The sequence below is a fragment of the Copidosoma floridanum genome, unplaced genomic scaffold, assembly GCF_036245765.1.
Source record: "Copidosoma floridanum isolate Cflo_tuat_1 unplaced genomic scaffold, Cflo_Japanese_pri ptg000014l, whole genome shotgun sequence".
NCBI lineage: Eukaryota > Metazoa > Arthropoda > Insecta > Hymenoptera > Encyrtidae > Copidosoma > Copidosoma floridanum.
In genome coordinates, this window is record NW_028321891.1 from 2,729,202 (window position 1) to 2,742,985 (window position 13,784).

General features: G+C 41.3%; 4 protein-coding genes across 6 annotated transcripts; 3 read left to right on the plus strand and 1 right to left on the minus strand.

Moving 5' to 3' along the window:
- Positions 1 to 339: 339 nt before the first annotated feature.
- Atu (Another transcription unit) lies at positions 340 to 4,273 on the minus strand. The gene is made up of 7 exons (XM_089591808.1): positions 3,619 to 4,273; positions 2,730 to 3,309; positions 2,141 to 2,658; positions 1,690 to 2,066; positions 1,030 to 1,620; positions 754 to 955; positions 340 to 664 (listed from the first exon to the last, which is right to left on the minus strand). The coding sequence occupies exons 1-7, from the start codon at positions 3,653 to 3,655 to the stop codon at positions 471 to 473; spliced, it is 2,499 nt and encodes an 832-aa protein (XP_089447934.1). The 5' UTR covers positions 3,656 to 4,273; the 3' UTR covers positions 340 to 470.
- RanBP3 (ran-binding protein 3) lies at positions 4,098 to 7,934 on the plus strand. Of its 3 annotated transcripts, none has more exons than XM_089591809.1 (5): positions 4,098 to 4,278; positions 4,607 to 4,693; positions 4,850 to 4,987; positions 5,091 to 5,830; positions 5,910 to 7,934. In XM_089591809.1, exons 1-5 carry the CDS (start codon positions 4,263 to 4,265, stop codon positions 6,219 to 6,221), a joined length of 1,293 nt encoding a protein of 430 aa, XP_089447935.1. In that variant the 5' UTR covers positions 4,098 to 4,262; the 3' UTR covers positions 6,222 to 7,934. The 3 variants fall into 3 exon arrangements, with proteins under 3 accessions (XP_089447935.1, XP_089447936.1, XP_014206746.2); XM_089591810.1 differs by having other exon boundaries at positions 4,850 to 4,927; XM_014351260.2 differs by having other exon boundaries at positions 4,182 to 4,278; positions 4,850 to 4,963.
- Positions 7,935 to 8,434: 500 nt separating this feature from the next.
- Positions 8,435 to 9,313, plus strand: LOC149374746 (uncharacterized). Its single transcript, XM_089592074.1, has 2 exons — positions 8,435 to 8,865; positions 8,941 to 9,313. The coding sequence occupies exons 1-2, from the start codon at positions 8,532 to 8,534 to the stop codon at positions 9,153 to 9,155; spliced, it is 549 nt and encodes a 182-aa protein (XP_089448200.1). The 5' UTR covers positions 8,435 to 8,531; the 3' UTR covers positions 9,156 to 9,313.
- A 1,669-nt stretch (positions 9,314 to 10,982) lies between these two features.
- LOC149374747 (uncharacterized) lies at positions 10,983 to 12,429 on the plus strand. Its single transcript, XM_089592100.1, has 4 exons — positions 10,983 to 11,186; positions 11,815 to 12,075; positions 12,154 to 12,185; positions 12,266 to 12,429. The coding sequence occupies exons 1-4, from the start codon at positions 11,059 to 11,061 to the stop codon at positions 12,427 to 12,429; spliced, it is 585 nt and encodes a 194-aa protein (XP_089448226.1). The 5' UTR covers positions 10,983 to 11,058.
- The last annotated feature ends 1,355 nt before the right edge of the window (positions 12,430 to 13,784 follow it).

Consider the following 13,784-nt stretch of genomic DNA (forward strand, 5'->3'; position numbering starts at 1 on the left):
TGAACCATTTTACAAAAAATGGAGGCAGAAATTATTGGACGAGAGGTAACAGTATACTAATTCCAATCCCAAATAATCAAGTAACTACCTCGAAATTGAAGTAGTAAAATAAAATAAAATGATTTTATTGAAAACAGTCTCTATTTCTATAGTTATTATTTTCTAATAACCATGTGATTTTGCTTGCAATTTACAAAACCCCTTACAAGCTTGATTGATGCTAAACTAATAAAGTATTTAATTTGCTTTGAATTTTTTGTATTAGAATATGCTCAATAAGTGTAATAGATATAAATGTAATGAAACTGACGATGATTTAATTTAAAAAAAAACTTCGTATTTAATCACTCTATAAAATACATTTCACCAAAATGTTTCAATTTCATATTGATGACAATTTACAAGTTGACCATAGATCACTTAAGAGAAAGCTAAAGAACTGATTTAGTTCAATCAATGCGAATTTACAATCATTCCTCCTCACTATCATTTTTTCCTGCAGCTTCGTCTGCACCATCATTCTCTTCATTGCTACCTGATTCTTCCTCCTCAGATCCTGATTTGGATTCTTCATCCGAATCTTTAAGAGCCTTACTTTTTGGGTGTTTTTTGGGTCGTTCAAAGTCAGATCCCTCTTCATCAGATGAGTAAATATTTTGAGCCACTATAATAAAAAAGAGAGTAGTTAAAAGTTATCATGAGGATTTTTTGAATAAATAAGTATGATTAGTGGGAAAAAAGTAATTGACTCACATTTGGAAACTCCACCACCAGCAGGTTTTTTATATTTGTTTTTAATAGCTGCCAATGATATGGCATTTTCATCGTCCGATCCTTCATCGTGATACGGATCATTTCCATAGTTAGCTGCTGCGCGATTACCGCCTCTTCCCTCCCTAGACTTTTTAGGCTTACTCTGTACTCGCATAGCCATGCGTAATTTTTCCTCTTCTTTCTAAAAATGAATATTTAAATAAAAATATATGCACTCCTAGTGTTAAGTAAAAATCATCACCTCACAAACCTTACCTTGATCATTTCATATTTGTTTTGATCTGGATTCATGCCTACATGAGAAAGTACTTTAATACCAGATGTTTTTTGTGAACGGTCAGCCAGAGACATTGTCATTTTCCTGTGTGTGAATGATTCAGTCGAGTGTGGCCGGAACGTCAATTTTGTTCTGAAAACTGCTTGCCCTTGCAAACCTGTACCTTGCCTTATGTACAAATGGTTGTGATCTCCTTGCAAAGGCTGCTTGTAAACGTCGAAAATTTCCGAACCAAGGTGCAGAGACATGCTGCCATCTGACCATTTCACAAATCTAGCATTGCTCATTTTTTCTATTTTGCCATCGTCAGTAAATTCTTCTTTCCACCTAATGGTATTTTCGACTTTAAGCTTGAGCCTAGCTCGACCTTCTTCATCAAGAGTTTCCTCCTCATCGATTTCGTCCTCGTAAGTCTCGTGGTCAAAGGGTCGAGTTTCAACTGATAAAAAGTTAGGTAATTTAACAAAGTGTATCTCTCGTCCAAGATCGGTGGAGATTTTGGGAATTTCCACATCAATCCTAGTTTCTGGAGGTGGTTCAGGCTCTTCTTCTTTTTCTTTATCTTCAAACTGAAAAGTTACAAAACGTTATTCACAATATCTTTTTTACTTCTATGACATAAATTACATCGAACATACATCAACAGGCACTTCGCTTCTTTCCTCCGAACGTCCCCTGCTTTTACTCCTGCTTCTACTTCTACTCCTACTTCTACTTCTACTCTTACTGCGACTTTTACTTCTGCTACGACTACGGCTTCTTTTGATTACTGGTTCCTCTTTTTCAATTTTCATCTCCTCCTGGGGCTCTTCATCCTCGTCACTGCTGATATCACTAGCATCACCAAAAAGCGCATCAGCTGTTATCTGTTCTGCTTCTTCTTTCGCAATTTTTCCAATGTCATCATCTGGCTCAGAGTCCGAATCAATCAGCTTTATTTGCTTCTTTTTAGATTTCTTTTCTTTCTCTGAACCTGAATCGTCATCACTCACGTGTAGTCTTTTTTTTAATTCGCCTATTAAACAAAAAGAAAACAATTTTTTTTTTCAACAAATCCCAATAATGATAAAAAAAAACAGGACACCATACCTTCAACTTTCATGGACTTCTCGGATTCGTTGTCACTCTTGTTATCTTTTGGACTGCGAGACTTTCTAGACTTAGGGCTACCACTTTTCCTCGAATCTGCGCTTCCCGAGCGTTTACTCCCTGCCGATCCGCTTCTAGATCTGTTGCTTCTGCGTGAACCTGCAGAAGAGGCTCTCGAGCTTCGACTGCCAGATCGTCTGGAGCCTTGACTGTCGGACCGGCCACTCGCGCGCGACTCTTGGCTGCCCGATCTTCTGCTGGTCTGGGAGCCTTGGCTACCTGAGCGTCTGCTTGTCTGGGAGCCTCGACTGCCGGAGTGTCCACTTGTTTGCGAAGCACGACTACCCGAACGTCGACTGGTTTGAGAGCCTCCACTGCCAGAACGACGACTGGTATGAGAGCCCTTACTGCCGGAACGCCTACTTCCTCGAGATCCACGACTGCCAGAGCGTGCGCTCGCCCGACTGGCGGATCTGCGGCTTCTGGGTGAATGAGAAGCCGAGCGACGATCAGGCGACCTGGAATAATTTTTTGTGGGTACTATTTGCGCGTGTAAGAGAAGAGTTAGAAAAAAGTAAAAATTGTAAACCTTTTACTGGCATTTGACTTTGGACTGTCTGATTTGTGAGTTCCGTGAGGTGAGGGAGAGCGCGAGTGATTAGACTTAGCTGATGTGGCACTCCCAGAACGTCCAGAATGCTGAGAGCCGCTTCTCGATCTACGTGAGCCCGATCTTTTGCTGCCGACAGATCCAACACTAGAACGCCTGGAGCCAGACCTCGCGGGAGATTTGCTCTGGGATCTGTCGGATCTAGCAGGAGACTTGCTCTGAGACTTTGTAGATCTTACAGGGGATTTGCTTTGGGACCTGGCAGGGGACTTGCTCTGGGATCTGGTGGATCTGGCAGGGGATTTGCTCTGAGATCTGACAGGAGAATTACTGTGGGACCTGGCTGATCTGTGTGATCTTGGACTACCAGGTGACTTGCTTCCAGATTTGTGAGACCTTGGACTGGCAGATCTGGAGCGGCTGGTGTGAGATGCCTTGGAATGATGGTCATCGTCGGAATGATCGGTTGTGGCTGCTCTGGGAGTTTGAGCTGGAGCATGTGAGGATGCTGGACTGCCACTGCGGCTCGAGGCAGAAGATGCCGATCCACTGTCAGAATCTGGTGCATAAATTTGGACATTAAACATCTAAATTCCATTCACATTCAAACCAGTTTGCAAAACATAGTTATAAGAGAAACATAACCTTATAACATGAAAATAAATGATTTTATTTCTTTAACCCTGATCTAGTATTATTAAAAAAAAAAAAGAACATAACCATTGGTAAAGCCGTACTTAATGCAAACAACAGCAACTAGAGTACAGCAGTAATTAAATAACTCAAGAATTACAGGAACCAGAAAATAACGTATGGTACAACCATAAAATCAATTAATCTTTCCTAAAAGAAAAATAATAAAATTTACCTGACTCGCCACTGGAATCGTGAGCTGCTGGTGTCATAGTTAAGTTGATTCTGTGGCATCAACAAACAAGTTATAAAATAACGTTTGGTCCTTTAATCCGCGAGCACAAAAATCACTAGTAACAACCGGCTATAAAGGGAGTTTCTTAGTAGACCACAATATAAACTAAAAGAAAAACGTCAAGGTCAAACCGTCGGGCTTTTCCGCATGCACTGGACATCAACACAAAATCTCTTAATACCTGTATGTTACACTTAAAAATACACTTATTTTAAAAGTATTGTGCTGATGGCTCTCTCTTTTTGTAAGAACTTTGTTTTTCTAAAATGGCGCTGCCAATAGAAATCAAGACACGCCGGTGACCGAAGCATCAACTCCAGCGAGCATGAGCTGCTGTAGTTTTTCGTATGTAGCGTGTCAGCGTGTGTGCAAGTGACTCCGCGCGCGACTGACGAGAGTGACGAGTCGGTGAGTTGCGAGAAAGCACAAGCCATCGTCCGGATCATCCGGAGTGTTTCGAACGTGCGCGTGTCAGGTGCAGTCAGCACCTTACAAATCCAAACTCCAGGAGTCCAGATCTCCACGCCAATTACATTAGAGCGTGGTTATTATTGTTTGTGCGAGAGACAGAGCTGCGTTCAAACATGGCGGATTGCAACGGTGCGTGTTATTTCGTGCGTGTTTTCCTCTGAAGTTCCCAGCCGGAGACTATCTACTCCCTGAGTCACGACTCCTTGGCCCGGCTTTTTCGTCCTAACCCCCCCACCCAGACTTTGACTCCTGATTTTCCTCTCTCTGCTACTGCAAAGAGCTCAGTGTACATCAGGCATGCGTGTCGCGTGCAACTTTCATTTAATCCTTCTTATCTGAATCTTCTGCCTAGAAAAAATAATTTATTGATCCATCCATTCATTATTCCTTTCTTTGCTAGTTTGTGCTGTTGAGTTGACAGTGATCAGTATAGCTTTTTGTTTTTTTATTTCCACAGAGACTAATAATTCAACAGAGGAGCCTAAGCCACAGATTACCATGAAGATCGACAGTCCTGAGGAGTCTAGCGATAACTCTGCCAATGGTGAGGAAGATTTTTCGTGTTAAATTTATTGCCGTTGCATTGCTTTGTAATTAAATTACTTGTTCTATCAAGCTTGGAAGTTTGGTTATGAATACTGCAAGCGATTTGAGGGTCTTGTGTCAATAGTGAGTTCAATTTGTTTTTTATACTTTGCAGAGGAGACAGAGAAAATGGTTGCGGAGAAGGATTCGGACAGTTCGTGTTCATCCAACAGTATGCACAACAATGCATCAAGTGTGAAGCACGGATGCGTGGTATTGCCAGGAAAAGGTACTAGACTTATTTTAATTAAGAGTTATTCAAGGAATTAAATCATCCCATCTCAAAGCATCATTCCATACAGATCAAGATTATAAATTTGACGTGTGATTATACGGTCTATTCTTTTTCATTTTAGGTTCAGCTTTTGCTGCTTCAAGATTTGGAAGTACATTTGGAGATAACGCTTCAAATGCCAGTAGCAGCAACAAGCCATATGTTTTAAAGCCTTCTCTTTTGAGGCCGTCTGCTCTAGGTGCCGTGACTAACAGTAACGCGACGAAAAGTGTTCTAAAGCCCGCCACATTTCATAATCCTTTTACTAATAAAGTGTCTAACAACTCTGACAACGGTGAGTCAGCTGTGGCTGAAAACAGTGAAGACCAAAAAATAGTAGCAGATAGCGAGGAACACGAAAACGAGGAAACGGAAAAGAAAGAGGAAAAGGACAATGATACCGAGGTACCAAAATTCTTGGCACTGAGCAAAAGTTCAAACGAAAACCCAGTGCCTAGTACAAATAGTTCAGTCGCCACCGCGAGCGCATCGACACCGGGTTTCGTGTTTGGCCAGAACCTCAAGGAGCGCGTCACTGTGGCACAAGATGAGAGTTTGGATAACGCGGAGAAAGAGGAGCCCAAAGAGGAGTCGGCCTCCAACGAGAACGGCACCTCTACGGAATTAATGTTCTCCAATGCGGCTGCCGTTGCCACCAAGAGTACAAGCAAGCCTGGTCTGACGCTGTCGCAGGCTGCACAAGAGATGGAGGAGGCGAATCGCGCGAACAAGAGGAAATACGACGAAGTGGCGTTGTTGACCGGCGAAGAGGACGAGACGAACATTTTACAAATTAATTGCAAACTGTTTGCGTTCGACAAAGTAAGTTTCAAGTTAATCTTATTTGGTGTGAATAAAGCACATACAGAAAAATCTCATGGCGTTTTTTTTTCTTATACAGACGACGAGTAGTTATCAGGAGCGAGGTAGAGGTTCGCTTCGGCTGAACGACAAGGACGAAGAGTCGCGGTTGATTAGCCGAGCAGCCGGCACACAGAGGCTACTACTCAATACTAAAGTGTGGTCTGGAATGACAGTCGAGAGGGCCGGTCCGAAATCCCTCCGACTTACCGCGATGGATGCCCAAGGCGAAATCCGGATCTTTGTGGTGCAGGCGAATCAAAAGGAAGTCGAAGAATTGCACGATCTCCTGTTGATACGACTGAAGCGAGCCCAAGACCGTCAGCCCAAGAAGCTTGCGACCGAGCACTGACGCACAAAGTAGAGCAAGACTTGTTCTTTTTCATCCACGGGCGGGCACCGTATATATCTCTGTCTACAACTCAGACACTCCATGCAGGCATGTCTGGACTATTTTTTTTTTCTGTGAATTTGCTCTTGAGCGCTTGTGTATAAACGGCCTTTAAAGTGAGTTTCTTATACGTGATCCCTTTTTCTATATTTAATTTCTAATACCTTATACGTGATCCCTTTTTTATACTTACCAGAGTCATTGCAAGGTAAAAATCCTATCTAAAATGTATTTTTTTTTTTTTTTTAAATAAATGATTTGTATCAACGTTTGCTCGATAGCACACTAAAAAATATCGATTTGTGTTCCAGACTTTTTTCTGATTTAACGCTGTCTTGGACTCTTTAAATCTTTAAAACTTAATCTTAAGCGTTTCATCCGACATCTGAGATTTTCGTCAGAAAGTTATATCAATGAATTTATCCATAATTGTAATATGTTAATTATTGTATCTTCAAAAAATTTATTCTTGGATTGAAAATACTCTTACACCTGAAAGACTCAATATTGAATTTCTTAGTTATTTTTTGTCTCTTTTTAAAGTGAGTATAAATGCGATTATAAATCGTATAGATGTAAAACTTTTTTTTTTTTTTTATTATTTGTACATAGCAAATCAACTAATTCTTAAATTTTTTCACTTTACTCTTATTTAGTAAAATAATTGAAAAGGTGCAAGTATTTCTCTGGAGCGAATGACAGGAGCGTCTTGAAATAAGATTAATAATTGTCAACTCAGACTGTTTTGCATATAAAATGAGAAGACTACTATAATATTTATAAAAAAAGCAAAAACGTATATTTAAAATGCAAAAATTTATATTATAGGTAAATTTTGTTTATTAAAAGAGGTTGAAATAGATTCAACTAAAAGTAGTTCACACGTCGACTTAGTGCGGCTCATGTGGTACAGCGTAAATGCTTTTATTTTGGAGTTTTTTGTGAATACAACCTTTTTTTAATCATTCCTGCAAGTAAAACTCCAAGAAACATACTTTTTTTATGAATATCTATAGCGTGGAAAAGAAAAAACGTAATATGCAATATGAACAGAAACTACAAAAATTAATTTTTGAATGAATTTACAAACTTAAAATTTTTTACATGATTTACAAGCAATTTATTATTGTTGCACGTATATTTCTAACGAATACCGAAAGATATTTAAACGAGTTCATTGTACACTAATGTATATCAGCATTTATGTTGGATATCAACTTGAAAAGAGCATATTTTTTTGATGAAAAACCATAATTATGGCTACTTTTAAAGAAAACGAGGGATACGTGCGACATGTACGAATGTATAACAGTGTCGAGGCTGGAGAGAGATTTTTCATTGTACAATTATCAATTGATTTAAAATGCAGCAGAGAAAGGCGAGAACATTGATAATTAAGCAGCGTTGCTAAATATACGACCTGAACAATAGTGCATTATCGATTAGCGATTATTTTTCATCAACACAACGCGACCTTTTGTCCAGCAGGCATGTTGAATGTAAATTATTGTTCTGGATTGACAGCGAAATAATAGTAATGATGTTTCAAAAAATACTATAATACCTTGTTCAATTTTTAGCTGTAAATAAAATCTCCATCTAGTAAATAAAACTTTTCACCATTTTAACAACCATCCACAAATTTTTGCAGGTGCAGTAGAAGCTAACAATTTCTGGGACACCATATAATGAACATTGATTTTTATCAACTGATAAAAAGTTGAGAATTGTTGACAAAAAATACCCTAATTGTAAAAAAAGAGCTAGAAATATATGCATGAAAATAAAAAATAATAAACTATTCCTAAATAACTATCAATAATTTCTAACTTTTCTCACCTATTTTAATGAAATTATAAGTTTAAAAAAAAGTTGTTCCATACTAACATTTTGCCGTAAAAATTGAAGAAAGAAAAAAATGTAGATGTTTATTTTTATTCTAGTTAATTTATTTTTTTTAAATTTTTATGTCAGGGTTGATTCTTTGTTGTAAAAATAACTGCAGCATTTTCTGATAATGCAACATTTTTAAGTAAAAAAAGTTTTTTGAGCAAACGAATGTTGTAACGATATGTAATTTTATTTGATAGTTATCGATAGAAATCGATTTAACGAGTTCGATCGATATTTCGAAATATCCTCTGAAGCAGACGAAACTGACGGGCAGATAATGGTATACGCGCGAGTCAATGATTACAACAATTAAAAAACACTCGTGTTATATCTACAAACAGCATCAGTGATTGGCGAAAGTTAATTGTTTTTCTAAACATGGTTCAAACAAAAGCTACAAACTCTGTCGGCCAACGTTTCAAAGATAAAAACGGTCGCTTTGCTCGAAGAAAGGTTGTAGAGAAAAAACAAAAGGCCTTAGTTGCAATGGCAAGAGGGAAACAACGGAAAATGCAAAATAACAAAGAACTAGAAGAGAAAAATCTGGAACCATGCCAAAACTTGGAGGACCTCAATTGTAAGGATGTACTTGAAAGTTCAATGCAAGAGAGTCTTCCTTCAGTTCCAAATGAGGAATGCAAAAACTCTGAAGTAAATTGTACCACAAAGACTGAAAAGTCTACCTATGATATTAATACTAAAGCGGTGCTTGGTAAGTTTTGAATGAATCATTATAAAACAAATCGTATGTTCATGTTGCTTTGTGTTATCTGTAATACTTTTGCAGGAACAGTAAATTCTGGGATAGGATGCGTAACCCTAAATAAATTTTTATCTTGTCTCAACATTCCAACAATTTCAAACGAACTGTACGAAAGGTACAAACAGGACGTTAGATTATCAATAGAGAAAATAGCTGATGATGATTGTTCAAGGATCCCAAAAGAAGAAAGCAATTTAGTCATTAATAACATCGACAACACAACTTGCGTAAATGTGTAAGATTTGTTTTTACCGCCAAATGTAAAATATTTTAATTTTTAGTAATAATTTATTATCAAATTGGCTATTCACCAAAGTGGTACATCGATGAAATTCATTCAACAGATTTTTACAAATTTCAAACTTGAAAAAGTAAACAAAATTAATCATTTGATGCTTTGTACTGATAAAGATAAATTTTACTCTCACATTAATATATGTGAATAGTAAAATATCAAAATTGTAAAAGGATTTTTTTTTTCATTACCATAATCACAGCAACTGTATATATACCACTTTGTCTCATGAACAAGAACAACTCAATAAAGTTTGAATGATATATCAGTAGAGGACCTCAATAAGAATAATACATTTCCACACATATATCCAAGTAATTAAGCTCTGCTTTACCAATTAAATTAAACGATACCTCGGTTAACTAATAAGGTCTTGGACGTTATTGCAACTTTTCATAAAGTTTATTGATTTTCCTTGTTTTGTCACAAATAGCACAGCAAACTTATCACCAAGAAGAAAAAACATAAAAACCATGGGCAGACCCAAGTTGGGCCTTTTCCCAAAATCATATACTTTTTTGTACTTAACACACACGTGTAGTGATAACGTGGCGGTAAAATTCGACAAAAGTACGTTTATTAGTACACTGTTTACTAGGAAAAAGTATTCTGAATTCTAATCTGTACTCTGTAATCTTGCATCCGATGCTCGACATTTTTCAAACGATTGTGCGCCCTCACGGATGAAAACGATCGGGATCAAAGAAACACTCTCGATATAGCTTCCAAATGTCACCGCGATCGCGTATTTGAAATACGCCGCGCGATGAGCTTTTCCGCGGAGCTTCACACTCCCTCGTCGTCGTGTTTTATTTATAGAAAGAGCGGCCGAAAGCTGTGTGTATATAATTATGCACCATCGGCTGGCCCACAATATATTATATTCTCCAACGCAAAAGCTCGACGCCGCGTGCCAACACAGAGAACTCACCGTCAATGAAGCTCCTATCGGCGCGGCGCGCGTTCGCGTTGCTCATACATACACACAGCTAATCGGTAGCGATAGCAAACCGAGGCACAAAAAATCGGGAAAAATGGAGTTTGTCGTTGAGCGCGGCAAGTCGACGAGATCGGTATAGAGCATCTCAACAGGGGACCGACACAAACGAGCGTATATACATATATACATATCCGTACACGCATACAAAACAATTTCCTCTCGCTCATCGGCCGTGCTGTACGAGTCATGGGCGGCGGAAAATATTTTTAGATCATTCGAGGAATATCTGGCGCCGCGACGCTCCCGTTGCGATTAACCGCCGATCGTCCGACGCACACGCAACTTTGCTTTAACGCTCGCGCGCGCAAGCTCTCTTTCTTCCTCACCCCCCCCACGTGAGGAGACTCTTTGCACGCGTTGTACAATTGCTTGTGGCGCATATATTTTACACGCACGCACTTTTTCCGCTGTGGTTGTCGCAGTACACACCAGTGAAAACCGTTCCAAACATCGTGTACAGATTTTGTCGTTCATCAACCGACGTTCCAGTCCCAACTGCCGCACGTTCCACCGAACCTCGTACCGTCGATTCCACCGCTTCAGCTCGTAAGTCACTCGAATCGATCACGATAAAATCATCAATATGTTATCATCCCTATCCCAAGGCCAACCCCGAAGCGTCCATATAATATATACTCATGCACCGCCTAACGTACACCTGCTCTCACATATACACAGTTGTTGTTGACGTCGGGTGAGTCCGCGCGCAGCTACGTCGTCTCGTTTGGGGTACGCAAAGTTGTTGGCTGGCGGGCAAGACGGCGGCACCACCACCACCACCGGACACAAGGAGGAGGAGGAGGAGGAAAAGGCGTCCCGGGGCCCGCGTCGGGGACTCTTTTCCAAGATGTTCGCCGGCTCCCGGGCGGCTTCCCCCGGACCCGTGCAGTTCCAGTCGAGCCGGACGCCGCTGCTGCAGCGCGAGGCCAAGAGCCCGGCTGAAGCGCGCACCGGCAACAAGAAGTATGTTTACAGGTGAGCAGCGCTATACATACCTCTTGTTTTGCCACTTTTTTACTGGTCCGGCGGGGGAAAAAAAAAAAAGCGAGTCAGCGCTTCCCGAAAATACACGCGCTCCGTCCTACAATATACATACCGGCCGCTGCTCCACTTTTCCCGTATCTGCCCGTTCCGCGACGTATACACGGGAGAATACGAATACAAGTTGGAGTTTGTTTTTTTCATCAATTTCCAAAGCTTTACCATCATGTGTACATGTTCTTTTTTTTTTTTTTTTTTTTTTTCTTCGTGTTTGGGTTGACGTGGGTGAACGAGGACGCGTGTTCATGTAGATGAGTCATCTCGGGTAACTGGGTTGATAAAACGCAACCAAAGAGCCTGGACGCGTGGGAAGTGACGAAAAAAAAACAAAATAGTGCACCCTCCAGCCTTGGCGTGAAAATTAATTTTGGGGAGATAAGCTAGTCGGCACGTACAGCTCTCTGGAATTCCACGGAGGCTGGTGTGCAGGCGCGATGATAAACAAACACCTCGGGGGGGCTCTGTTGTTGATGTACCGATCTCGCGCAGAGCTGGGAGCTTGAAAAACAAGAGAGAGAGAGAGCTCCATCAGCCGGTCCGATGATTTTCCAATTGGTTTCAGAACGAGGATACCGTCGCCGGTGAACCCGGAGAACCTGCCGCCAGCCTCGACGTCCACGGGACGGTCTTACGTGTACAGGACGCGGGTACCTCGGCGGGATGTGGTCGTGGACGCTGCCAGCGAGGGCCCCCAGGGCAATCCGATCACTCGACGTCGCGGCGCCGTCAAGCACCACAAGGTCCACGTTATACGGGGACACAAGCTCGTGGCCAAGTTCTTTAGGCAGCCGACCTTCTGCGCCTTTTGCAAGGACTTTTTGTGGTGAGGATTTTTCTTTTTCCTCCATTCCTCGGCGACTACTTGCATTCCTTTTTATGCATATATGGCTTTTTGTTCCAGGGGCTTTGGAAAACAGGGCTACCAGTGTCAAGGTAAACGGACAACCGTACGACCGGTTCAACTGGCCTGCAATGTACCCACTGATGTGGCTGTTTTTTTTCTTTTGTTCCAGCGTGCCAGACGGCTGTTCACAAAAAGTGCCACAACAAACTTCTCACCAAGTGCCCGGAGAGCGGGAGGGAGTCTGAAAACACAATAGTAAGGAAAATATGTGATATATACGCAGCGCGAAAAGCCTCGGCGTTTGGCCGAAAACTCAAAAATATCCGTCGATGATGCTCGATGAGTCCGTGTGTGTATATGATGCGGTTGAAATCCAAAAACGGTGACAAACAGTCGCGCATTGTCGCGGGGCAGACACGTGATCGTCCGAAGACAGTCCATTTGGCAGAGATGGCACTCGCGTCAATTAGGGAGAATAGGCGACTTTTTTTTTCCCCCCCATCTTTCGAACGCGTTGGTTTCTCCGCTGCAAGCGCGGATGAGGAAATCGCGCGGATTTAGCGCAACTCTGGCGCGTCGCGAGCGTTGGCTGTCCGTGAGCTTGTGTTTATATGTTGTATCGTCGATCGAACTGTCTCGTGCACCAATGGCTGTTATTAATTATCGAAACGAGCTTAAATTAATCCAACGAAATCGTCGAAACGAGCTTGGACGGATTTTATAGTTGTATTAATTATTTTGGGGGAGAGGGTCTTTATCAATGGTTGAAAGATTTTACGTCAACGTGACTTATCGGTAATTCATGAAAATGTGACTGATGAAGCTATTTGTGATACTTTTTCAAGCAGTGATCCAATGGTTCTCGTAAAATGTTTGACTCAAGGAATTAGATCGGCCGCAAGAATAATCTTTTTAATCAATTTTGATTTAAAGAGCAGCAAATTTATTGGCAATACAACCGCGGCGCCATGTAATTGATTTTTAACCTTTAAAAAAAAAAAAAAAAAAATGTGTTTGCCCTGCAGTACCTGAAGCAAAGGTTCAAAGTCGACGTACCACACCGGTTTCGCTCGCACACCTTTGTTTCGCCGACTTTTTGCGACCACTGCGGCTCTATGCTCTACGGACTCTTCCGCCAAGGTCTCAAGTGCGACGGTAAGTACAAACAACTCAAACCTCACATATATACCTTCGACATTCTGGAGTTTTGATCAGTTTTACGATGAACGGTGCCACTTACGAAACGTCCACCTGTTGCCGAAAGATCGCTCGCCAAATTTAGAAGAGCTAGCAAATACCCCACCCCTGATAGCTATTACTTTCCCCCAATAAAATCTAGAAATGAGAAAACGATCATCGAAATTAATTCCTCCTTCGAGAAAGAAGAAGAAGGTAAGCCCCTACACGTTGCAGGAAAGAGCGACGCAAAGTCTACCGACTCTCGTCGGGCGTATCTATCGGCAGCGAGCTCTTTTCCCGCGCCAGGGAGGAAGAGGAGAAAACAGATATAGGGGGAGGGGAGGGGAGGTAGGAACGACTGCTATTACTACACTATACCCGGCTAGGCCGGTCGTCGTCGTCGCGCGAGAAATTCTATTCTTGCGGCCTCTCGTCTCCTGCGCCCGGAGAGTTCGAGAGAGAGATAGAGGAAGTCGGCCGCTGGCCGGTTTGCTGAAACACGCAGGGAC

Excerpts from the sequence above, each read along its gene's own strand:
- RanBP3 (XM_089591809.1), top strand. Across the intron at positions 4,988-5,090 it reads TAGACTTATTTTAATTAAGA|GTTCAGCTTTTGCTGCTTCA; the intron begins GTTATTCAAGGA and ends TTTTCATTTTAG. Across the intron at positions 5,831-5,909 it reads AACTGTTTGCGTTCGACAAA|ACGACGAGTAGTTATCAGGA; the intron begins GTAAGTTTCAAG and ends TTTCTTATACAG.
- Atu (XM_089591808.1), bottom strand. The coding sequence starts at position 3,655 with ATGACACCAGCAGCTCACGATTCCAGTGGCGAGTCAG. Across the intron at positions 3,310-3,618 it reads CGATTCCAGTGGCGAGTCAG|ATTCTGACAGTGGATCGGCA; the intron begins GTAAATTTTATT and ends TTTATGCACCAG. Across the intron at positions 2,659-2,729 it reads AAGTCAAATGCCAGTAAAAG|GTCGCCTGATCGTCGCTCGG; the intron begins GTTTACAATTTT and ends AAATTATTCCAG.
- LOC149374747 (XM_089592100.1), top strand. The coding sequence starts at position 11,059 with ATGTTCGCCGGCTCCCGGGCGGCTTCCCCCGGACCCGTGCAGTTCCAG. Across the intron at positions 11,187-11,814 it reads AACAAGAAGTATGTTTACAG|AACGAGGATACCGTCGCCGG; the intron begins GTGAGCAGCGCT and ends AATTGGTTTCAG. Across the intron at positions 12,186-12,265 it reads ACAGGGCTACCAGTGTCAAG|CGTGCCAGACGGCTGTTCAC; the intron begins GTAAACGGACAA and ends CTTTTGTTCCAG.
- LOC149374746 (XM_089592074.1), top strand. The coding sequence starts at position 8,532 with ATGGTTCAAACAAAAGCTACAAACTCTGTCGGCCAACGTTTCAAAGAT. Across the intron at positions 8,866-8,940 it reads TAATACTAAAGCGGTGCTTG|GAACAGTAAATTCTGGGATA; the intron begins GTAAGTTTTGAA and ends ATACTTTTGCAG.